This window comes from Periplaneta americana, chromosome 9 (assembly GCF_040183065.1).
Source record: "Periplaneta americana isolate PAMFEO1 chromosome 9, P.americana_PAMFEO1_priV1, whole genome shotgun sequence".
Classification (NCBI taxonomy): Eukaryota; Metazoa; Arthropoda; class Insecta; order Blattodea; family Blattidae; genus Periplaneta; species Periplaneta americana.
Genome location: NC_091125.1, coordinates 73939779 through 73966335, shown reverse-complemented (window position 1 = coordinate 73966335; position 26557 = coordinate 73939779). Strand labels below are relative to the sequence as shown.

The 26557-nt window shown below is 34.9% G+C and overlaps 1 protein-coding gene across 6 annotated transcripts in view; it reads right to left on the bottom strand.

Annotated features, from left to right (window-relative positions):
• Mkk4 (MAP kinase kinase 4) overlaps positions 1-26557 on the bottom strand; it is a 280839-nt gene that overhangs the window by 138013 nt on the left and 116269 nt on the right. For all 6 annotated transcript variants that reach the window (XR_011333901.1, XR_011333900.1, XM_069835063.1 and 3 more), the window contains 3 exons: positions 16418-16537; positions 15047-15226; positions 5563-5789 (listed from right to left, as the gene is read on the bottom strand). Coding sequence is in view for 4 of the 6 variants with exons in the window: in XM_069835063.1 (XP_069691164.1) it covers positions 5563-5789; positions 15047-15226; positions 16418-16537 (527 nt within the window). In the remaining 2 variants the exon portion in view is untranslated. The remainder of the gene's footprint in view (positions 1-5562; positions 5790-15046; positions 15227-16417; positions 16538-26557) is intronic.

Genomic DNA, 26557 nt, shown 5'->3' with positions numbered 1-26557 from the left:
GCTGTAAAGTAACAACACCTAACCTATATAACCGCGTTCAACACCTAACCTATATAACCGTGTTCAAATGAAACCTTTTGCTCTATAAAACTTAATTTTTGGTCCTAACAAGGCCATTATGAATGAAAAATATTGTAAAATATGCAAGAATAATTGAATCGCCCCATGCAGAAAGGGCTTCAGTCCATTAGACCTGGTTTTGAGAAAACTAAGGAAAACAGTCTGTACTTTGTATTCCTTTCTGCATATAACTCTGAGCCTGACGCTTCAGTTTCTGTCTTTCCAAGCATTGGACTGAATTCCTTTCTGCACAGGCTGATGGAACCATCCATAAAGATATGATTTCCATCGATATCTCGTTTTTTCAAAATTTGTGACTGAAGCCCTTTCTGCATGGAGCGATTCAATTATTCAGTTGTCGAATATGCATAATTATCATTATGGTACAGATTCTTATTGAAGTTGCAATATAATATGGATAGACAATATAACCTAACCCAGATACAGTATCTGTTATTCCATAATATGGGACACAATTTGTAGACAAATTTAATCAATTTTCGGTTTAACGAAATTTCATTATGACGAAAATAATTACAGTACCCCTCGAGTTCGTTATACTTGCATTTCATTGTATTTCAGTTCATCATTTTCTTTGTAGTACACAACAAATGAACAGTTGCCATTGAGTCATTTCAATGGAAGGACTGGACTTCATCTAGTATAATAAATGAATAATTCTCAGCAAAATCACATTAGAGCAAAGTGCAATTTTCTTCTTTGGGGGGGGCGGGGGGGACAGCAGATTGTTATTTAGCGATGAAATCATGCTTTTTCAGTGTGATTAGCTTGGCTGAAAATTTTCAACAAAATTCTCTGCAGACTTAACAAATAGTTTCAAATGAATTTCGGTCCACTGAAACTACTGCTTGTAGGTGATCTTATCAATAATTTCCTCAAGACTTGTCAATATCATCACTGCTAGAACATGAATCATAAAGCATTTTTATACTGAACGATTACACTTTACACATTATTCTTGATAAGAAATGTCTGTTTGACTTTATAGGAGTATCATTTACTTGCAAGGTTATTTTCTTTAAATTAGGACCATCAATCATAAGCATGCACACATGCACACAGAGTGAGTACCACTAGCTCCTGCTATAAAGCAGTTCCTTGGTCTTAACTCTGTAAATTTTGAAAATTCAATCTTTTCAGATGGTTATTTGAACTTGGAAAGTTGGTAAATTTCTCACACATCACCAAAAATCAGACACTTTTGGACATGAGTTTTACAACCATCCTTGTTTTTGAGTGAAATATAATCTTTCTTCCCTGGCATTTCCATGCTGACTTCATCACTACAGTAAAATTCCTTTACTAAGTTGATTATATCATCAGATAATGTTTTTCCAGGTTTGGGATCGAGCGACGACAAAATTCCTTTTACTTGTACAAGTTTTTTGCCTTTCTTGCAATGTAGTTACTTACTCCGAATTCATATTAAATTTTCTTACAGGACCAGCTTTTTGGTAAAACTGTTAAAACCATGAGCTTTTCATTTTTGTTTGACGTTTCAAATAATTTTTCTTTCAGTTGCTGAATCATTTCTAAATGATGACTGTGATGATTTTTCACATCTGAATCATCTCCACAAGTAAACACTGACTCTTTGAAGATCCTTTTAATCTTCTCCATCTTTTGCTTCCAGTACTTCTTAGAACTCTGTTTCTTCTTACACACTACAAGGTCAAAGAGGCACTTAAGTGGCTTAAAGGTGCAATTGGGTCCACATACTCATCCTTAGTATCACTTCGACCCAGAAGCTCTACATATTCAGCAGGAATTTCCTTTTGAGTGAATTGTTTTCCATGTGACAAGTCTTCTCCCTTCCCAATTCTGTGGTGTTGGAGTAAAGAGGGATAAGTTATTTTTTTGTGCAGATAGAATTTTGTTCCCCAGATGAACAAAGAAGTTAAATTATACAAATGGGTGTGCAAAAATAAAAAAGAATACTAGTATTTGATATGTTTTGTGTAGAAAATTATTTGCAATAAGGATCCGAAGTTTAATTTTCATTTATTTCCAAACTCATTTTTATGATTTATCTCCTTTTACATAAACAACAAAGAACTGTTTTAATCTACATGAAGTGCACTGCCAAGAAGAAAATTTAAGTTCTGTATGACATCACTGAGATGCCACCTTAAAATTTGGATTGAGTAACTAGAAGACACGTACTTCTAAGAGTAAATTAAAAAAAAGATTAACAAATTCCGTTTTTATGGAGAAAAAAAAAAGAACAATGAATTTATTTTGAAAAAAATTCTCAATTGTCATGTCGTACTGGTATATCTCAATTATATCATGTTGTATATCAAATAAAAGCCCTATTCATAAGTCTTAAAATGACATCTGTCCCAGATCTGTAACTATTATAGTTTTCTAATAACTAATACAGTCCTGCCATCTATCCACAGTATGTGGAACCCGAATCATGCAAAGTGCGCACATGCGCACACACACACAAACACACACATATTTAAGTACATGGCAGTTAGCAAATTATGTTTTTTTAGGCAATTTAAAAAAAGTCAATATCATTGAAAATGGGTGGTTAGAATTAAAAAAATAATAATTTTTAAATATCTTATGGTAAGGTACAAATATACAAAAAATTAACAAAATCCATGCTGTCACATTCCAAAATAAATTCTTCATTGGTTGATTTGACATGGAATAAACCTAAAGTAATTGCCCCTGATGAAATAGAGGCGAATGGAATAAATATAGCAACAAAGCTTAGACGAAACGATGATATGCAGAGAATATTATCAACAGTAATCTCACTAGAGGTTTTGATTTATCTAGAGAAAATCAAAACTCGAGTGGGATTTAATTGACTATTACATGATTAGAAGAAAGTATATAAAGATTAGAAGAAATAAAGTACTCTAATACAATAAAATATTGACTTACTGAAATTCTATTTCACTAATGTTTGCTTCACCAAAACGTTTGAACAGACCTGCCATTTTCAGTCGACTGTCTATGCTTGAACAAATTACGATCGCAAAGCATGTTTTATAGTACAGTAAAGAATTTGCAGTTTGAAATATTGACATACAAAAAAACAAATGGTAGGAAGGTGATAAAAACAGGAGAAAGTATATAAAGATTAGAAGAAATAAAGTACTCTAATGCAATAAAATAGATATTAATTGACTTACTAAAATTTGAATGGAGCTGCCACTTTCAGTCGGCTATCTATGCGGGAAACAAATTACGATCGCAAAGCATGTTTTAAAGTACCGTAAAGAATTTGCAGTTGAAATCTTGGCAAACATAGAAACAAATGTTAGGGTAGTGATAAAAACAAACAAATGCTAGGGAAGCAATAAAATTGTGCGATAAGCAGCCATGATTGGTTGAAAGACGTCCTTTCATACCATTTTATTGGTCAAAAATAGTATGACATATTTTTATTTATCAAAGCTTCCTCAAATTAGAGGCTGCCATTAGACAAAGTATAAATAGTCAATTGTTGTTGTTGTTTTCTAATGCCAGGCGTTTGACAATAAAGTCATTTGACCTCTTGCACTCCAATATTTTTCAAAGATATTATCATGACCAGCCACATAAATAGTCAATTAAATATTAATGAAAGACTCACTAAATTAATTAACAAAGGAAAGAGACATTTATGACGGAATATATTACGAAACTAATGTTTCAGTTTGGAACAGCCCAGCACATCTGGGAATTAGGGCACTGTATAAATTGTAAATACCAATGTGCTAATCAGCAGTTCTGTAATGTTTCATTAATTTGATTTTACCTTTAAGTATTCCTTTCAAACTTCCTCATAAATGATTCTACAGGTCTCCGGTATTAGTTTTCCTTGTGTTTGAGCTGCAATACAAGCTGAAAATTTCAGGTCTTCGTAATTTCTTCCTGTAGCCAAAAGTCTGAGCGTTGCAGTTAATCGTTGCTCTGGGTGAATACTTCTCCTCAATCTAGTGTTGTGCTTAGTTAGACAGTTCTTCACTAAACTTAACAGTTTCAGGTAAGTCACATCATCCATTCTAAGGTAGTTCATAAAATAATCAGGGTTATTTTCTTTGAATTCTGTTAGTAAAAGGTGTATGTGTTAAGTTTTCTTTGTCGTCTAGCCAACTTTTTACCCATTTCGGTTTAAATAAATTACTGCACAAATTAAGAAATGCTTCTTACTAACACTGCGACATCTTCAAAGCTCACTTTAACAAACCTATACTAAACTTGTTGGTTAGATAGAAACGCCACAATTCACGCAGACTTAAACCATAGTTTTGTCCATACACTCAAGGTTTTATTAATAGTGTGTCTAGACTGCAGGTTAAACCTCTAAATTTTTTTGTCGTGTATGTGCGCTAGCATTTTTAAATGGCATGGACTTCCACTGCAGACTTCATCACTACGGATTTGTACCCAGATAGAAAACAGCAAGTGTATGGCCAGCTAATATAAAGGTGTAAAATATCTCATAATAAAATATACATTCAGTGAATGAGGGAATACAGATATTTTTGTTTTAAATGTTAAAATGTTATGTTTTATTTAACGACGCTCGCAACTACAGAGGTTATATCATCGTCGCCGGATGTGCCGGAATTTTGTCCCGCAGGAGTTCTTTTACATGCCAGTAAATCTACTGATAAAAAATATGAAGATATAGAGTATTGAGACTAAAAACATGTATCAGTATCATATGAAGAAAATTTGGTATCGACCCATCTCTAATTTTTGTAATTACTTGAATCCAGAAATACTCTTTTAGTGTGGATGGACAAAGGAAAATACTTGTACAAACATTTCATTAACATGCATAAAATATTTCTATGCTCAGAAGCAAATTTTTTTCAATTAAAAGTCTCTTAATGCATACATAACTAACTGAACAATGAAAATGATAAGATGAGATCCGGTTTGCCAAAGCCAGAAACTACATCTGTCTTATCGCTTGCAAGTGCATTGTTTTATTGTACTGAAAAGCAAAAGAAAAAGAGAACAACCAATTAAATCAAATGGTGGCTTGTGAAATTTAATTATAGAGGGACTCATATGAGAAATCAAAATGTCAAATAAAAATGATGGAATTTTAGAATGACCAATCATACACAGTAATATTATTTATTTATTTATTTTATTTTATGCCCAGATATTTAGATCAAGCCATTCGTCTGGGCACTTCCCAGAATAGTCCTCCTGCTGATTTGTAAGCTACATAACATTTTCCACAACATTACAGTGTTCAACGTGGGCCAGTTCATAACACTTCCAATGCCTTTACACAAAACACATACTGGTCATTGAAGATTAAATATGCGAACAGTAATAATATGTGTTTACCTTACTTGAATTTAAACAAGCAGAAATAAAAGAAGAGCTTTATATTATTTCCAGAGTGAGGGTGGCAATCTAGACAACTCATCCAGTAGCCACCACTGCTTGAACCTCATCATTACTGCATGAATCATTGTCATTACCAAAAAACATTTCTTTAATATACTGACTTACCAAGTATTCACAAAATTGACAAATTCAGTGCTGAAGTGGTTTCCATTTTCATTTGGCGAAAGACGGGGAGGGTCTCCCTGCACCACCTGATAAAGCTGCTCAAATACCGAATTCCATTTTGGATAAGGGAAGTGCCCTGTTGCTACTTCCATCAAGGTAATACCTAGTGACCATACATCTGAGCGAACGTCATAACCTCGTGCTCGCTGTGGGTCTATCCTTTCAGGCTGAAACATCGAATAAGTGGTGAGCTTCCTGCTGCAAGAACTTGTACCAAGTTAGAACTTGAACTTGAGTTTCCTTTGGCAAGTTCATAAGACAGTTATTTCGTTAACTACCATTCTTGTATATGGTGTATTAGTGTCTACAAAACCAATGATTTTAATGAAAGTCGTATGTATGTATGTATATGTGTGTGTGTGTGTGTGTGTGTGTGTGTGTGTGTGTATACATATTAATCAGAAATTACAAACATACACTTCCTGTAGATTCCACTGCACATAGGACTTCAATGAAATAAAATTCCAAAATTATTGGCAAAAAAAAATATTAAACAAAACTCTGCCAAAAAAATAAATTGTAAAAAAAAAATGCTAACAAGGGAACCATTAAAGTGCATGAAATCTCCCCTCAAACTGTTAAATCTTCATAGGTGACAGACAAATATAAAAAGAAAAAAAAAAAGCTGACCATACTAATAATTATAAGGCTACGAAATTAAAGACTGAATAAAAGATGACTGATTGAATAGATAGTGCTCACTCAGGTGGCACAGCACACTGAGTGCATAATAGCTATATCTTGTGTCATGGGACAGAGTAGTGATTCACAGAATACAGTAACTCAATTACTCATTCCAAGCCATTGTTTCTTAATGCAACATTACAAGCAAGCTGTTACACTTTTACAATTAAGTTATTCATCCACGAAGCAACTTAAATTGCACAAGTCATTTACACAATTTCCTTAGTTGTTCAACTTGGAAAATAGCACGACTACAAAAAAAGTTGTATTTAATGTTTACACACAAGCCATTTATGTGGAGCAACTTATTATTACACACATGCATAGGGTACCACTTTTTATTTTCAGATTTTCTGACACATTCCAGATTGTACCCAACATAGCCTACATAACATTACTTGTACACTATTTAGACTGACAAACAAAAAAGCAACTTAGTGTCACAACCAGCAAAGGTTTAAATTTAATGATCATTTACAAACTGCACTTTCCTCACAGTAATGCACACATATCACCAGCTGTTAACTGTTCCTTCCTATCAAAGGAACTTAAATGTATATTTCTTGTTTGATTTTACAGCTTTAATAAGCAAGGGTTTAGACACCCGATAATCATAAAATTCTGAACATTTCATTGTATTTCTGCTTTAATGACATTTATAGCAAGCATATTACAATTATCAGTACAAACATCTCCATTATTGAAAACACTCATTCTGCAAATGCATTACTGACAGGTATAGATATTACATTTGAGATAACTTCAGAAAGAACATCTTTTACAAGACAGTATTCTGAAAAGAGATCATTCATGTCTACAAGATTACACAACCCAAGTTTATTTATGGCATCTTCAAGATCATTCCATTTGACGTTTTCTGTGAGACTGAAGGCTTTAAAATGATGGAATGGGTTGTTCTCAATGAAATCGAACCACTTTTGCAAATAATCAATAGGTTGTTCATAAAATCTGTTCAACTTGGTTTTCAGCTGCTGTTTCCTATAAGTTGTAAGAATTTTAAGACACAAAGAAACCTTGCAGCCATAGAAGCCATCATCCAATCTCTACTTTATTCCGCTTAATATACTCATTACTCCATATACTTGTGGAGAAGAACATTCACTTTGCTTCAGTTGTAAAATTCTTTTATGAAATATTCCTAACACACTGTGATAAAAATATAACTATGCTTCTTCAGGAGTATAATCTTCTGAACAATCAGTGTCACATCCACTGGAAACAAATTTCTATATCCCTGGATCACGATCTTCTTCGCCCAAGCTTAAGTATGACTTTATGGCTGGCCATTTCTCTGTCTGTCGCATCACTGCAGGATATAAAGAAAGTCATCTAGTGGATACATGACATGAATATTTTTCCATTCCAAATCAACAAATTGCTGAAACTCTTTGAGAATATCGACATTTTTAGCAGAAATCGAAAATTAGTCGAAAGCTTTAATAACCAAAGTCTCAATGTCCATTTCACCAAGACTTTTTCAGCTTGTTTTGCTGTGTTGTGGATGATATGGCAGTTGCTGCTTGCAGGGATTAAATTAAGAATGTCTTTTTTAAGTACTGACATGTTTCCTGTAATTTATGACTGCAGTCTGCCGTATATGCAGTGACTTTATTAATATCTAAACCATTGCTTTTTAGTACCTCCCTAATACATTCAGCAATTGTTTCTGAAATTTCATTGCTGTCTTCATAAAAGTCCAATACTTTCGCATGAATACCTTCAGATGTACTGTATAGTACTGGATACAAAGTGGAAATAATTTTATATTTTTCCTATGTGAAGCATAAATAGAAACAGAAAAAAATGAGTCATTAAGCTTTTCATGAATGATTTCAAAAGAATGAGATGCTAGAACATTACATACAATAGCTTCACACTTAGTGCGTCCACAGGACAATTTGGCAGCAATATTTTAATCAGAAAAACATTTTCGAGCTAACTGCAGACCACAGTCCATTGAGAGATGTTGAGTGTGATGGAAGACAATGGCGACTTCAGCAGCAACCACTTTATCTTCTTGGGCAGTGTTGTTCTTTACAAAAAAAGAGTCTAACAACTTACTTTAAGGAGTGTCTCGAGTCATTAACTGATGTTTTTCACTGTTTTTATGAGTTTTTAAAGCCTAAAGTCGATCTCAATTTACACTTGTATGAGTTTTACCACTGTTCATTGTAAGTACAGTCTTTTCTTCTTGGGATCGTCACTTTCACACTTCTTTTTCAATTTTGAAAGCATTTCTTCTGCAACAGTGCAGCAAAGCAGTACAGTGCAAACTTTATTTAACAATCCACGTGGCGCAAATGAACAAAACTACCACCAGATCCTGGAGGAAAACTTATCAACACAATGGGGCAGACTGCGCGTTTTTTTAAAGTGTTTCATGCAGAGCTGCAGCAAAAAGAAGGTAGAAAAAAAAATGCATTCCAGCCAGCTGAATGCAAAATGATGGATAATTAATATTGGCTACTGTTACTGAAGTATTAAATTTAACCTTAAATGAATATGATGATATGGAATTATTACAGTAAAACCCCGATAAGACGCTCTTCAAGAGACCGCATGCAAATCGCGTTATTAGGCGGGTATACTAATTTTGACTTATATACAGTATCTATTAGCATTTTTCTTTATTGAAATACATGATTCATGAAAGGTAATACAGTATTACTCCATTATGCAATTACTGTATGTCAAAGACATTTACAATATGTACTGTACTTAATTCTTTCGAGAAAAAGTCATGTAAGTTGTTTGCCATGTGTGTGAACCCTTATAATGAATAATCACATTTTCAACACGATTTAAATATGAATTTACACTAACTAACATAACATCAGAACAAGCACTGATAAATTGTCTTATCACTATAATTGCTGCAAGGGCTTCCTGTCGCATGGGAACAGACTGAACTGATTCCTCTTCTTCACCCCTTCTTCCTCAATTGTGGCATGATTTTCTATGATGTCATCTAAATCAAAAATATCTGAGGTCACAACACCATTGTCTACAGATATGAAATTCTCCAAGTAAACATCGCCCAGCTTTTCGTGCACAGCAACCCAATCCTCATCGTCAGATTCATCATCAGTTACATCAGATTGGGGACTACTTTCAGGCAACGAATTATCACAACCCTATGAATTAAAAAAAAAATGTACTCACCATTTTGTTGTCCAAATCCTTTAACCACGTGACAAATAAATCGCTGGTCATCCATGCACGTGCTTGGTTCTTATAAAGACATGGCAGGTTTTTTACACGTTTGAAGCATGTGGTTTTGCTGATTTTTCCACCATGACCAGAGTCAGCTTTTCAGAGCCATCAAAATTAGCAGCGAGTACTGTCACCCTCTTCTTATTTAATTTTTCCCAATGACACTTTTCTCCTTTGAAAACGTATATGTTGGGCATGAGCTTAAAGAATAAACCACATTTGTCCGCATTAAAAATATCATGGGGTTATTACCTTGAAATCAGATTAGGCTGACTCTGTTTTTCCACTCACTAACGTCACTTTCACCGACAGTTCCTGACTCGCTGGAAATCTGGTGGTAAACAATTCCATGTTGTTGTTTAAATCTGTCAAGCCAACCATTGGAAGCAGAGAAGTCGAAGTTTAATTTGCATGCGATTTCGCGTGCCTTCTCTTGAATGTTAGGGCCACTTATGGGTATGGTTGCACTTCGAGACTGATGAAGCCAGTCAACCAAATGTTCTCCAAGTCCTCATGTTTACCACACTTCACTTTCCTGCACTTACATCCTCCCGATGTTACAGCTGCAGTGATCGAGTCGCGATTTTTTATTATCGTCCTTAATGTCGATGATGTCATTCCTAATGAATCAGAGAGTTGTTTCTGATTAAGAGTACTGTTTTCATCGTACTTTCGTAACATTTCCAATTTTTCCAACACAGAAAGCGCTTTTCGTTTAACACTCACTGTAATCACACTCACAGACACTTCCATACACTAAGGACAACAAACTGACCAGCAAAAATTTCCAGAATTTTATTATGGCTGAGCGAGGAATGTTGTTTGAGAAAGAGGGTTATACTCTCTGGTCCACGTGCTCTATAGCAGATGAAGAAAAATCAATATTGCTCATGTGCGGTTCATGGTATGCCAGACTCCACAAAACAAAGTTCCTGTTCTTGTTCTGAAGAACGAAACAAAATCGGAAAAATTTATTCCGCTAAACTGGAGAAAAAGGTACCGCAGCTTTAACAATAACCTAATGCAACCAAATACACAATGTCACCAAAATATGGGCATGACCTTTGCCTATGACAATGTTATCAGGAGAAATTTGCTTTTTTCTCTCTATCTTCTTCGTTCAGAACATTACTGAGAGGTAATGCCACTGTTAGTGACAAAGTTAGGGAGGGTTTGTTAAGGAGATAATTACATTAATCTAAATCAGACGCACTGGCGCTGATAAGATTTACTAATATTTTGAAATATACTCTTGTTAGAATTACTGTATGTTGTAATTTATTAATATTTTGAAATATACTGACGTTAGCATTCCATACTGTTGCTTTCTTATTAAAAATGAACTTCGTGTTCGATTATGTTTTACTGTCTGTCAGCGTGTATTTGCGTAAATATTGTGAGTTAAAGGTTGCACAGTTTAAGTAAGGAAAGAGTTAAGTAACATGAGTTCTAGGAATGTGAGAATGTTGGAGTGACTTTGATGACGGGATAAATGAGTGACATGAGGCCAAGGAATGTGTCAAGGTTAGGTTAAGTTAGCTGAAGGGATAACCAAGTGACAGGAGACCAATGAATGTGGCAAGGTGGGTTTGATGAGGGGATAGACACGTGACAGGAGGCAAGGACTATAAGAAGGTTAGAGTGGGTTAGTTGGAGGGATAGCTAAGTGACAGGAAATCGAGGGCTGTACAGTAATTTTAAGACAAAGACATAATTGAAGTATGCCCCCGAACAACGCTGTATAGCACATTTTTGAAGAATTTGAGTTTTTAATGGAACATCGATGTATAGCACACTCTACATATGGAAAACATACTGGAATGTCAAATATCCATCCCCAAGTGGCAGTAATAGTCAGACATTTGAATCACTTCAGTGGAACAATGATGTATAGCAAACAAGATGGTGAACGCAGCCAGTATGCATGTTTCACCAAGAAATATAAAATGTCTCAATACGTCGAGAAAACGCAAAATTAACATGTCCGAGTGGAATGATATCAAACGGAAGAAGCTACTGTACTCTGGAAAGCCATAGCAAAGCCAGAAAGGCAAAGAGATGCCTGGTAAATCCCTTCCAAATAAGATGAGTGGAACAATGCTGTATAGTGTTATTCCTCCTGCAGTACACAAAATTTCCGGTCACCTGATTGCTATTTATGATATTCATATTCCTATAAATTTATGTGCTATTTTTAAGTTCTTTTTAAATATTATGACTGATAATCAATCTTCTTAATGTATCCAGCTGTTTGTTGACAACATAAAGTCCACTACAGTCCACTGTAGTCTATTCAGTTGTTGTTTTTCACGAGAAATGAGGGGTATTTTGATTATGATCCATCCTTCATAGTACGTTTAGTATCAATCATAATTTTTTTCAGTCATAATTTTTTTTGTAAAAAAAAATTATGACTGATACTAAACGTACAATGAAGGATGGATCATAATTTTAATACTTGTATAATGGATCAGTAGTATGTAGGCTACATAGAAATGATCTAATCCTATTTTATTAATAGTTATTATAAAGTTAATTATTTGAAATTTTAATAGAATACCATATTATTTTATTCTCAGTCTAGGGTTTGTGGCCCAGAAAAATTCAGAAAAGAAGGGTGTTATGTTATGACACTGGAAATAAAAGTTACATTATATAAGGAATATCACAGATTTACTTATAAACACAAACGGATACAACCCCAACATAATAAGAAAGACAAAACATAATCACAAAAAACATAAGATTACAACACAAACACAAGAACACAAAAAATACATCACACTAACATACGAAAACAAAACACACAAAATAGCAACCTCATTCAAGAAATTAAATTACAACATCGCATACAGAACAAATAATACTCTACAAAAACATCTCAACATACAAACAAATACAACCACACAGGCGTATACAAACTCAAATGCAACAACTTCTACATAGGACAGACAGACAGATCATTTCAAACACGTTACAAAGAACACATCACAGCCATAACAAAATTACAAAACACATCCACATATGCAGAACACATCACAAATGCTAACCACCCACACCTACAGAGACAACAACACAGACATGGAAATTCTACACATCCAACCAAAATGCCAGAAACTAAACACACTAGAACAATACGAAATATACACACACACACAAAACCACATCCAAACGAAATTCTCAACACACAACTCAATTTCATAACACACACACTCTTTGACTCCACATTACACTACACAAACACACCTCCACAGAAAATACAAACAAAAGGCGCAAAGACCAGCAACAACCAGTTCTGAAGATGGCTGATAGCAGGCCGAAACATGTTAACAAGGTAATATAAAATTTATCACAAGAAAGACAAATAATACGTTTACAGAAGTGATATAGTGTTAAAAGTAGTGTAATCAAGATGTAAAAAGTAATTACGGTATTTACATGCTACAGAACCTTAAAGAGTTATATGTTATTTTTGTGCCTTTTCTTTGTTTTCAATGTTTATAAGATCACAAATCCATGTCTTATTAGTAAGTGTTCATCAATAGAAAACATACAGCACTGTTCCACTAAGGAACCTACATCGTTGTTCCACTGATATTCCTTATAAAACTATTTCAATTTTAAAACCTTCAATAGTAGACAGCTGATTAAGAGTTCATATGTAATGTGCCTGTTTCCATGATATATGGATTAAATTATTGTTTATTTTTATAATAATATTGTTTTATGTCTCTACTGTAAAAATGGAAAATGTTCTATACAGCATTGTTCGGGGGCTTACTTCAATTATGTGAAATCTTATGGGAGTGTGGTTGCTCTGTCAGTTTTTTATTTGATACATGATGCTAGTTGGATGTCTAGCAAAATGTCCATTTTCTTTTGTCGAGGTAAAAGCTCACTTGCATTTTCTTTTGTTTCATCACAGCCGAATGGGTTTATCCCTTCACTAGCGATGTTTCTAGTTGACCATGGTTCTTATGATATTTTTGTTTCCTAAAGTTAATAAACGATATGACTGATGAATGCAGTAAATAATTTTATGGCTGCTGAAAGTTTTTCGTAAAAGACCAGGTATTTTCTCTAGACCAAAAACAAAACGAGAATTTGAACATAATTATGTACTTAATGCTTTGGCGAACATTGCACTGAAATTACTTTCAATGATTTAAATTATACTTCCTGAACCATATCATATTTCTTCTTTACTTCGCAGTGATAACCTGCTTTCAATTTCTATGTTTTTTAGAGCATTCAAAACACTGCTGTTGTACTCTGTAAACCTTGCACTTGACTAATGTAGTAGTCAATTATTTAACTATATAGTCGCAAATTTTACTACCAACATTTCGATTATCTTTTGTTTCACATGGCTCGATAACTAATGGCAGCGTAGTCTGTATTGCTCTAGGGATTCGCTTTATCCAGTTGTTGCATTTATTCAACTCGAAATTTTGCTGTAAATTCAATTTATCGTGGTATTTATAGCATTAATTTGCAATAATAAAACTGGCATCAAAGGGTTGCAATTATGATACAATTAAAGTGCAAGAGGCACGGTTATTATAATCGCTTTTATTTTCATATATTTCATAGGTTATATGTATATCTATGACTAGAGGTATGAAAATATCGCAATAAGCGATGGTAATTGCTCAGCCATATATGACTCAGTGGACAATCTATCTTCTGCAGGAGTTCCGCAATTACCATATTTTCTTACACCTCAAGAACTTCTGCCCAGTCAGTATTTTCACATTGACAGAGAGATGCAGACAGGTATCACACACTGGTTCCAATTCCAGGTGGCAGATTTCTATGACACAGCAATACTAATGTTGATCCTATGGTATGACAGATGTCTCAATTCCGATGGGGAACATGTTGAAAAATAGCTCAACAATTGCTGTATCTGTTCCAATAAATCTTTAATGAAATTGTGTTTTTTTTTTCTCTAAATGGCCCCAGGGGAACTTACTTTCTGAGGTGCCTTGAATATGAAATGTTTGTAAATACTGAAAACATCGTACTAGAATTAACACGTGTTGTTTAAAATAAAATAACTTAGCAAGCATACACAATCACAATAGCCTTCACTGGGCTCCCATCCACCATTGTATAGTTTCCACGTGCACAGGGAATGATGAAATTGCGCAACAAAAATTACGTTACTTTCAGATGGTGCAAATCTGTCCTTTTTCCTGTATACATGATACCAGTTTTGAGATCGATACAATTAAAAATAGAGCAAAATGATACTGACATATATTATTTAAGTTACACAGTTATTTACATTGGGCAACTCAATTTTCTTTTCTTGCACAGCTCGACATTGCACGCAGTTTAAGATGTATCATAGATAAATACCACTTTAGTGTGGAATGCTATTTTTTATATTTGCTGAACTGCTGTGGAGATCAGTGGGCGCAGTTTGAGGGGCGATTTCGACACAAGTTCATTAGCATTTTCCTTGTAAATATTTTTACAGAAGAATCATTGTGTTACTTACAGCCATATATGGACGGCAGCCTGCATCTCGAGTGCGAGCTATGCTATCCACTAGCTGACCAGAGATGCCAAAGTCACACAGCTTAATGTTGCCTCGCTTATCAAGCAAAATGTTACTTGGTTTCACATCTCGGTGAATGATTTTCAGCTTCTCTTTCAGGTAGTTCAAAGCCGTCACAGTCTGCAAGAAAAGTGTGAATATTTCTACCATTTCTCTCACAAAGATAGTAAAGAAGGTTGTTCAAAAGAACATGTAAATTTACAGGTTATGGTGAGGGAGAAATACTCTGTGTCCCGTAGAATCACTACCACAAAGGTAGTCACTCAGTGAATTTAGAAATATGTTTCTCATCTTGTCTTATGTAGAAACTTTCCAAGTTTGATAACAATGAAAATTATGACTCTAGTGCACACGCGCAGGGAATGACAATACATAGAGTTAAAATGGTGGAATTCACAGTACAGCAGAAAGTGAAATGTTGTTATTGGTTAACCAAATTGAAGTTCTCAATTGCAGTGCAAAGACGATTTAGGCAGGAATAATGGTGCAATGTTCCAGAGCATCATACCATTGTGAAATGGTATAATCAGCTATTGGATACAGGCTCTGTGTTAAGGAAGAAGGGAAGTGGCAAAAAAAGCACTATCCACAGCTAAAGTTGAAGATGTTAGCCAAGCATTTCAGCACAGCCTAAGGAAATAAATTCGACGGGCCAGTTCAGAGCTGGGTATTCTGAAGTCAACTGTTCACAACATTGTCCATAAAAGATTGCGACTTAGAGTATACAAAATCCAACTTGTGCAAAAGCTGCAGCTTCTGCTTCCGACACACTTGTAATGCTGCGGAACACATGGAGGGAGATAGAATAGTCTTGATATTGCCACCAGAGGCGCACTTGTGGAGATCTACTAAAACTTGGCGAGTTTTTCTAACATAAAATCTAAGTCAGGTTATTCTGTCATTATTAGTTTAGGAGATATTCAGGTTTCTTTGTGATAGAGATTCTACGGGACACAATGTATATTGAAATCAGAGGAACACAGCATGTGGCACTGTTTTCCTCTATCAATTTTTCAGAAGAAGAAATATGGGAACAAAGAGAAAAATACTAGTAGAGGAGAAAACAGCAGCAACAGCAGCAGCAGCAGGAGCGGTTATGGTGGAGGTGGTCGTGGTGGTAGAGGTAGTAGTAATTTATTGACTATTTGTTTTGAATGACACATACAAAATTTCATTTTAAGTTTCAGAACTAAAAATTGAACGACTTCAAAGCATATGAAGGATATAGTGTACCAAAATATACAATAAACAATGCTCAACATAGAATAATAAAATACAACTATTGCCTTCAAATAGGCCACACATACTTACAGCTACTGTAATTTTTCCTAATATATTTTCAGGTATCCTCTGTTGTAATTTTTCATAGATAAATTTATAAAATTTATCTAATGATGTGTCCATTAATTCCATACATATCCAGCAGTCCCCCTGAAAATAATAATAATAATAATAATAATAATAATAATAATAATAATAATAATAATAATAACAATATAAGGGTATAATCTTCATTCCATACAAGAAGACTCTGCATGTCAACAAACACAATGCAATATCATTCCATTCCCTGACTGCTGATTGGTCTTATGTTCATAACAGAAAATGAGGTGTGCATCAACACATGTGGAGCAATGGCAGATGGCGTGACATAAGAGGCAATTATTTCAGACTAACAACCTAACATAAATAGAATGCATGCAGAATTTTTACAAGAATATACTTACATTATGCAGTGTCTATGCCAGGCACCAGTAACAGATCACTTCTAAACACTTTCCCCTTATGATTTTTTAGTGCCGAATTACCAGCAACTGGCTCAGCCATTATAGTCTACACACTATTATGAGTGTTGCAGAATGCTAACAACATGCAATTTTAACACAGACACCATATTTTATACAGTACAAATTGCAAACATAAACCGGTTGACCCAGCATAGTTCCCATATCTGTGTGAGATAATGTTATGAGTGGTGATGCAGCCACAGATAATTTACCAACTTCCTTGTTAAGTCAGCATCACGTCTCATTAATAATGGTCCATGCTCAATCTGCCCAATTCACATTCTCTCTTGACAGTCTTTATTAGTTTCCTAACTGCTTCATTTATCATATTGAATTCCTTCTTGTTTAGAAAGACAGCAAATTTCCTATTAAGACTTTAAAATTCTGTATATAACAGGTTGTGCTTTTAGATAGGAAACTAATTAACATTGCATTTTAAACACCATAAAGAGGTTCTATGTCCTCCATTAATAGAAAGGACTCTGGTCACGTGCATTTTTTGACATGTGAAATCTTCTTGTATGGAATGAAGATTGTTACATAGATTCTACAAAACATGTGACAGTAAAGGGACTACAAATTCGTGATCTTCACAATCATTTGTATGGTCATGTTATAACATCTGCGAGTGCACGTTGACAGATTTTTACAGTAAATTTATAATTTATAGATTGGAGGAAGAAGACTGCCATTCTTAAAAAAGCAATCATAACAGCAAAAAAGAACAGTTTCAATAAATTTATTGAAAATATGAATTACAGAACCGATAGCACTAAAACATATAAATTTCTGAAGAATATTTCCAATACACAGGAAAATACTAGCCAACCTATTATTCATAATAACAAAACACTAACAGACAGTAGAGATATAGCAAACACATTTAATAAACACTACTCAAACTCTCACAGATTACATCCCAATATCAAAAAAACTGACAAATTTATCAAAAGAGAATTACATAAAAATAATGTAACTTCATCCCGCTTAGCCCTAAATATTTTCCTAAGCACCTTATTCTCAAACACCCTTAACCTATGTTCCTCAGAGTGAGAGTCCAAGTTTCACAACCATACAGAACAACCGGTAATATAACTGTTTTATAAAGTCTGACTTTCAGATTTTTGGAGAGCAGACTGGATGATAAGAGCTTCTCAACTGAATAATAACAGGCATTTCACATATTTATTCTGCGTTTAATTTCCTCCCGAGTGTCATTTATATTTGTTTCTGTTGCTCCAAGATATTTGAATTTTTCCACCTCTTCGAAGGATAAATCTCCAATTTTTATATTTCCATTTCGTACAATATTCTGGTCATGAGACATAATCATATACTTTGTCTTTTCGGGATTTACTTCCAAACTGATCGCTTTACTTGCTTCAAGTAAAATTTCCGTGTTTTCCCTAATCGTTTGTGTATTTTCCCCTAACATATTCACGTCATCTGCATAGACAAGAAGCTGTTGTAACCCATTCAATTCCAAACCCTGCCTGTTATCCTGAACTTTCCTAATGGCATATTCTAAAGCGAAGTTAAAAAGTAAAGATGATAGTGCATCTCCCTGCTTTAGCCCGCAGTGAATTGGAAAAGCATCAGATAGAAACTGACCTATACGGACTCTGCTGTATGTTTCACTGAGACACATTTTAATTAATCGAACTAGTTTCTTGGGAATACCAAATTCAATAAGAATATCATATAATACTTCCCTCTTAACCGAGTCATATGCCTTTTTGAAATCTATGAATAACTGATGTGCTGTACCCTTATACTCCCATTTTTTCTCCATTATCTGTCGAATACAAAAAGACTGCACTACTCGCTTGGCTACTGATAATTTTTCTCTTAATTCTCCAGTCACCAAATAATGGTCAGAATTACAGTCTGCACCCCTGAAAGTTCGAATATCTACTATACTAGTATGTCTCCGTTTATCTATCAAGATGTGATCTATTTGGTTAATGTGTCAATCCATCTGGAGAAGTCCAAGTATATTTATGTATATCCTTATGGGGGAATGTTGTACTTTTGACAATTAAATTTTTCGATGTGGCAAAGTTGACTAATCTAACTCCATTGTCACTACTACTTGCGTGAAGGCTATCTTTTCCAATAGTTGATCTAAAAATATCCTCCCGTCCTACTTTAGCGTTGAAATCCCCCAATAAAATTTTCATGTGATATCTAGGTAACTGATCAAAAGTATGTTCCAATTCCTCATAGAAACTATCCTTTATATGGTCGTCTTTCTCTTCTGTAGGGGCGTGAGCATTTATAACTATGATGTCGCATCATCTACCCTTAAGTACTAAATATGATAACCTGTCACTGATAAATTCGACCTTTTTACTGCTGATTTTATTCTTTTATGAACAAAGAATCCTGTTCCTTATTGGTGATTATTGTTTCCTTCCACATAATACAACAAGTAATTTCCTATTTGTGATATGTCATTCCCATCTAACCTAACCTCTTGTACTCCCACGAAGTCTATTCTATATCTAGTTAGTTCTTTTGCTACTAATGTTACCCCTCCTGTTCTATAAAGACTAGTTACGTTCCAAGTGCCAAATCTCAAAACCTTATTCCTTTGCTGTGGTCGTGCCAGAGAATCAGTCCTATTCCGAGGCTTATTGTAGGGATTCGTAACAAGCTGTTTTTTACGGTGATGGGTTGTTAGCCATTCGCCCAACCCCCAAGCTGGAGGACCACCCCTTATCGGCTTATTCAATATATTCGCAGCTACCCTCCATATCTGGAGGCCGTCTCCTCTATCCGGAACCTCAGGACGCGCCATGCCTTGGTGATAGGGACCCACAATACATGGGATATAGGAACAGAATATGTAATTACATAAAATCTGGGTTCTACTCACAAGACCATGGGTTACGAAACCACAGTCAAAAAGTAAATGTGCTTAAAATGTAATTTTTGTGCATCATTCATTATCACCAGTCACTTACATATAGTCAGCCGACACCTCATTTAACCAGGGTAAAGTCTATGATGGTACACTATTTCCACAAAGTTACAAAAGGAAAGCATTCATACTTTTGCAAAGATGATAGTCACAGTCTCTGTTCTACATTGAAATGAATGTAACCTATATTTTTGTGTTGTATTTGTTTGCCTTTGGCCACTGTTGTTTCCAGGTTGCATTCTTTATAGTGCTGTTAGGTTAAAAACTTACAAAATGGTGGGGGGGGGGGAATATGATATCCCAATGTGACTGTGAAGTATTGATAGACATAATTACTAGATATAAATATGTATAGTAATAGAAAAAAAATGGAATATCCATAAAGGAAAAGGACGAAGCACAGACCACCAGGAGATTAATATGAATATGTACAGTAGATGATTCAGATTCCCAATAAAAAAAAAATAAAAAAATGTTATGTTTTATTTAACGATGCTTGCAACTGCCAAGATTATATCAGCATTGTTGGTGTACTGGAATTTTGTTCTGCAGGAGTTCTTTTACATGTCAGTAAATCTACTGACATGAGCCTGTCGCATTAAACCACAATTAAATGCCATCCACCTTGGCTGGGATCGAACCCGTAACCTCGGGCACAGAAGGTCAGCACTATACCTACTGTGCCACTGAGGCCGACTGATTCCCAATCACACCAGGAGACTGTGCAATATCCTAAAATCCACCCACAACCTGTCTTCATTCAGCCTGCAATGTAGGAAAAGAGATGATATGTTCACTCTTAAAATACTGAAAATCAATTGCACTGAATCATAATACACCATGTTCCTTTCAAACCTCCCACATTTTAATATATCATTGCTAATAAAACATGTAGAATTGTGAAATGGGATTGGTATTAAAGGAAAGAGAAACTCAAAGAAATGTTATTTCATTTGTTTGAAGTTAATTCATCTGTCACATGTTGGGCAACAATGACATAAAACAAAATGGCAACTCAGCAGCAATGCGCACAAACTGTTTTCTGGTATGCAGAGATGAAATCAATAATTACAGTGCAAAGGAATTACCGGAGAGAATATGGAGGAAATACTCCTGATGGGAAAACTATTAAAGCATGGTGTGAGAAGTTTCTGGCAACTGGAAGTGTGAACATAGAATCCGGAGGTTCTCGGTGACGTGCCTCAGAGGAGAAGAATGAAAAAATTAGAGCAGGATTTCAGAGAAGTCCTTAAAAATCAATTTGCCATGCATCCCGGCAGTTCAATGTGCCGAAATTGACTGTGCATCGAGTGCTTCATAAGCAACTTCGTTTGTATTCCTACAAGATGCAAATTATTCAACAATTAAAACCAGATGACAGGCCACAACGACAGATATTTGTTATTGAAATGCTGGATCGTATTGACAGGGACCTTCAATTTCTTGGAAAAGTCTTGTTTTCAGACAAGGCAACGTTTCATGTATCAGGATCTGTCAATCAGCATAATGTAAGGATCTGAAGTACACAAAATCCACACATCTACTGTGAACATGCTCGGGATAGCCCAAAAGTAAACATCTGGTGCGACCTGATGAAGAACAGGATTATCGGTCCTTTTTTCTTCCATGAGGAATCAATAACTGGCCCCATATACCAAGACATGTCGGAACAGTTCTTGTACCACTAAGTAGCTGATCTGCAATCTCAAGTAATCTTTCAACAAGATGGAATTCCCTCACAGAAACCTTCCCAGATTGCTGGATTGGACGTGGCGGACCAATATGGTGGCCACTACGTTCGCCAGACATCACTCCACTGGACTTCTTCCTGCGGGATATATAAAAGACCGCGTGTTTGTGACTCCAGTACAAGAACTTCGAGATTTACGAACCTGTATCCGTGACACAATTGCAACGGTATCAATGGACATGTTGGACAGAACATGGCACGAAATCAAATACAGACTTGATATTGTTTGTGCTACAATGGTGTATTAGTGTGTGACAAAGAAAATTCTTTGAGTTTCTCTTTCTTTTAATACCAGTCTCATTTCATAATTCCACATACTTTGTTAGCAATGATTAATTAAAATGTGGGAGGTTTGAAATGGACATTGTATTTTGTAAGCAGTCAGTTGTTGTTTAGTCAACTGTCCAAGACAGGTATGAACCTCACAAGTGATACCAACAAGGCACCACTTATGAGGCAACTAGGCCAGGAGATAATGGGATAGGATAGCCAAATCCTTTCTCCTCCACTGCATACATTGCTGACTAGCTACATATTACACTAGTCTGACATCAGATGCATACAATACAAACAATATTGTTCTTCCTCTGACACATATCGTCAAGCGAGATGTACTACTGTAAATAACCTTTTGTTTGAGTCCTAACGAAGGTTGATGCACTATAAAAGTGTTTAATCAGCAGTTAGATGGTAATTTTAACTGGCAGTTACACTAAACGACATTGATGCACATGTTCATAGATGATTCAACTCAGCATATGTCACTGAACTAACATGAGATGGTGTCAAATTCACAAATCAAAGCATGGTATGGTATAAAGTTTTTCTGTCATCCACATCACTCTATTACCTCTTTCTTTGAAGTCACTTTTTTTCTGGCTCAGTTTTAGACCAAACATCACCAAACTTACCATGCAATTCCTTTAGTTCACTCTGAAATTTTTCAAATATCTTTTAACAGTAGTTATGTCAAACTTTTTTGTTTGCAGTATTTTGAAAAGTGCCGTAGACTTTCGATCTTTTTTAAACTAATGGTGGGTACTAGGCTGTTCGTCTAAGCCAGTTGTGTAGATCAATTTACTGACAGAGTCATTGCCCATGGTGCACCATAGGAAGCTGGTATATGTTACACCTGCAATGAGATGAGATGATGGAGATTTGTTGGGATACTACGGGGAACCAGAACTCCCAGAGAAAACTCCTGTATTACTTGAACCACGAGCTTGCCCAACACAAGTTATAAATAGGGAGTACACTGGGTCCACAAGATTATAAGTTCGTACTTCAGCCACTACACCACTGTAGCAGCTAGACTTTGGAAGTATACTAAAAAAAAAAAAAAAAAAAAAAAAAAAAAAAAAAAAAAAAAAAAAACCGTTGAGCTGGAAATTAAAATCCTTTCACACATGCTTGAGTTTCATCATCTCACTGACTGGCATCACAGTCTAGTATATACAGTCGCGAAGCTTGGGGTGATTTTTTGCATTTCTTGCGATAGTTGCTAGCCGCTTGGAGCGCTGTGTGTACCAGGAACAATAGACTGTGTCACTGGTATTGTGATCTAATACAGGCCATAAGGCAGACCATGTGACTCACTTAACCTGATCACGAAGGGCGGCATTTCAACCATATAAATTAATTGGAATGCATAAAAAAGTAACATATATTTCTCTAAAATGTAGTGTAATTGCATTAATAAAATTTAAAACAATGATTAGGAGACACTTCAGACATAATTCCTTGCGAGTTAAGGTGTAATATTATTTTTGGTGTGAAAATTACGTTGTTCGTATGTGTAATAGACGTTCATGCCTTTATTTCGATTAAATATTGCGAAATTCTTGTACATTCATTTATGCACGATTCAATAATTTTCAGTTGCACCGCACGAATATTTAGATATGTTGAAATTATAGGTTATGTTTACTGTCCCAGTTGCCCCTTTCTGTCTAATTTTAGTGGTCTCCAATGCCCTGCCATTCATATGGAAAGATTATAGGTTATGTTTACTATATCTTATATCCCTAAATTCGCAATTATACATTATAATTAAGCATAATGTCATGTATGATCCCCGCACATTCAATTTGTCTGTATTTTAATACTACAATTGAGTATGATTTATCTACTACCTAAGAGACAAAGTAACAATTGTACGTACACTAATTTCATAAGAGTGGTATGATCAATTTTCTGTCTTTATCAAGGAAGGTAGATGTGCTTTATTAAAATCACAATATAAATTCTTTTTTATTAAACCTCAAAATAGCTTCCATTCTAAACTTAAAATGTTGATGCGAAAAGATTATGTTAACATGTAAAATTCTCTTCACATTAAAATAACACAGTTTTGTAATTATTTCTGCAACATATTATGCAACAAGAAGTTGTTGTTGTTGTTTTCTAATGCCAGGCGTTTGACAATAAAGTCATTTGACCTCTTGCACTCCAATATTTTTCAAAGATATTATCATGACTAGCCGCTGAAGCACAGATTTTGAGGTGTTCCGAATCCATTTCTTGGTTTGAGTTGCACAATGGGCAGTTAGGGGACTGATATATTCCAATTCTATGCAAACAATCATGGCCTGTTGCCAATCTAAATGCAGCTACAGACGATTTTCGTGGTAAATCGGGAATTAACTGTGGATTTTGATGCAGAGTGTGCCATTTTTTCCCTTGGGATTGAGTTATCGAATTTTGTTTGTTGAAGTCTAAGTATGTAGATTTAATAAATCTCTTCACAGAGTAATACGTAGATTTAGTAACAGGTCTGTAAGTAGCAGTGCTGCCCTTCTTTGCTAAAGCATCCGCATTCTCGTTTCCCAGGCTTCCACAATGGGATGGTATCCATTGGAACACAACTCTTTTATTGAGTGATAATAATTGAGAGAGCATTTTAGTTATTTCTGCTGTTTGAGATGAAGGTGTGTGTTTAGAGACGATTGATAGAATAGCTGCTTTGGAGTCCGACAATAAACTGCATTCCTAAATTTATTGATGTGGCATAGAAGATTCCTGTGACATTCACTTATTGCAATGATTTCACCATCAAAACTTGTTATTCCATATCCAAGAGATCTATAAAGTGAGAAGAGACAGCACGTAAACCTGCACTGGCACCTTGTTCTCTGGAGATCAAGGATCCGTCGGTGTATAAATGAAGCCAGTTTTGTGGAGGGTACCTAATATTAATTGTCTCTAAAGACAATTGTTTCATTATTTCAGTGTTTACTTCTGATTTTCTGTTTTAATTCTTGAACAATGGATATGAAACTTTTTTGAGTTTTCAATCTACAAAGAGGACTGTATGAATGCCAATTGTTTCCTGGTAATCTGATAAGTTTTTCATATTGAATCAGTGCTTTTTCTTCTATTGTCATTTTGGCGCTGTTAATATTAGTGAGGAATCTCATAGAATCTATTGGCGTTGTTTTGATTCCACCAGTAATGAGTCTGAGAGCTTGGTTTTGAACATATTCTATGTCGTTTATGAAAGGTGAAGTAATTAAAATTTCTCCGCAGTACATCAGCACTGGCTGTATAAACATTTTGTATGTAGTGTTCAAAATATTCCTAGAGCATCCCCATTTCTTTCCTGCTAGTCTTTTTAGAAGGGAGAATCTTTTACGAGCTTCTTCAGAAATGTATTTCAAATGGTTGCTCCATGTTAACTTACTATCGAAAATAACTCCAAGATATTTGGATTCATAAGTCCTAGGAAGGTGTTGGCCATTGTATAGGATATTGAATTCTCTTTCTTTTTTACCGAGTGAAAATATTTGGTAGTTACTTTTGCTTAAATTGAGTGTCATCAAATTTGATGTATTCCATTCATGTAGTTGATTTAGAGCTTTAAGAGCAGAATTTTGAATTTTGTCTCTATGTCTGTAGGATCCGGAAGTCCACAAAACTATATCATCTGCAAATAGTGCTGTTTTCATGTTTGATTCCTCTAATATTGAGGGTAAGTCATTTATATAAATATTGAATAAAGTTGTGCTGAGGACAGTGCCCTGAGGTAGAACTCGATATGTTTGTCTGTAACTAGAAAGTGAGTTATTGAATTTAGTGGCAATGAATCTTTGACTGAGGAATTCTGATATCCATCTGAACATATTGCTGGAGATACCTAATTTCTGGAGTTTTAGTAATAATTTATTTCTCCAAACAGAGTCATATGCTAACTGAAAGTCAATAAATATTGCCAAGGTATCTTCTTTCTTGTTAACACTGTCTTTTATTTCTTGGCCGAGGCGTATGACTTGTTCATTGGTAGAGTGTAGTTGTCGAAAACCGGCTTGTCTTGGTGATAAAAGATTTTGGGATTCTAAATACCAAGTTAATCTGTTGGAGATCATGGACTCCATGATTTTTGCTGTCATGCTTAATAGTGCTATTGGTCGATAACTATTAACATCATGAGCAGGTTTCCCTTTTTTGTGAATTGGTACAATGATTGCTTTTTTCCAAGCTGCAGGAATTGAGGTGTTCCATGATAAATTGAAAATGGATAAAAGTACAGGCTTGGCTTTTTCCCCCAGATGTTTAAAAAATTCGGAATGAATGTTGTCGGGGCCAGGAGATTTCTTGGTTTTTAAATTTTGTATAGCTAGAGTTAATTCTTTGGAAGTAAAATTTTTATGAAATATTTCAGGTTTTGTACTAATAATATTGTTTTTATTATTTTTATGTAATTCTCTTTTGATAAATTTGTCAGTTTTTTTGATATTGGGATGTAATCTGTGAGAGTTTGAGAAGTGTTTATTAAATGCGTTTGCTATATCTCTACTATCTGTTAGTGTTTTGTTATTATGAATAATAGGTTGACTAGTATTTTCCTGTGTATTGGAAATATTCTTCAGAACAACAAGAAGTAAAGGGAACTTATGGACACATTACACTAAATAAAACTTAGCTATGATACGCAATAAAGTTATAATATTTCGCTGAGCTACATACATTGAAATATAAAACCCGATTATGCCTGG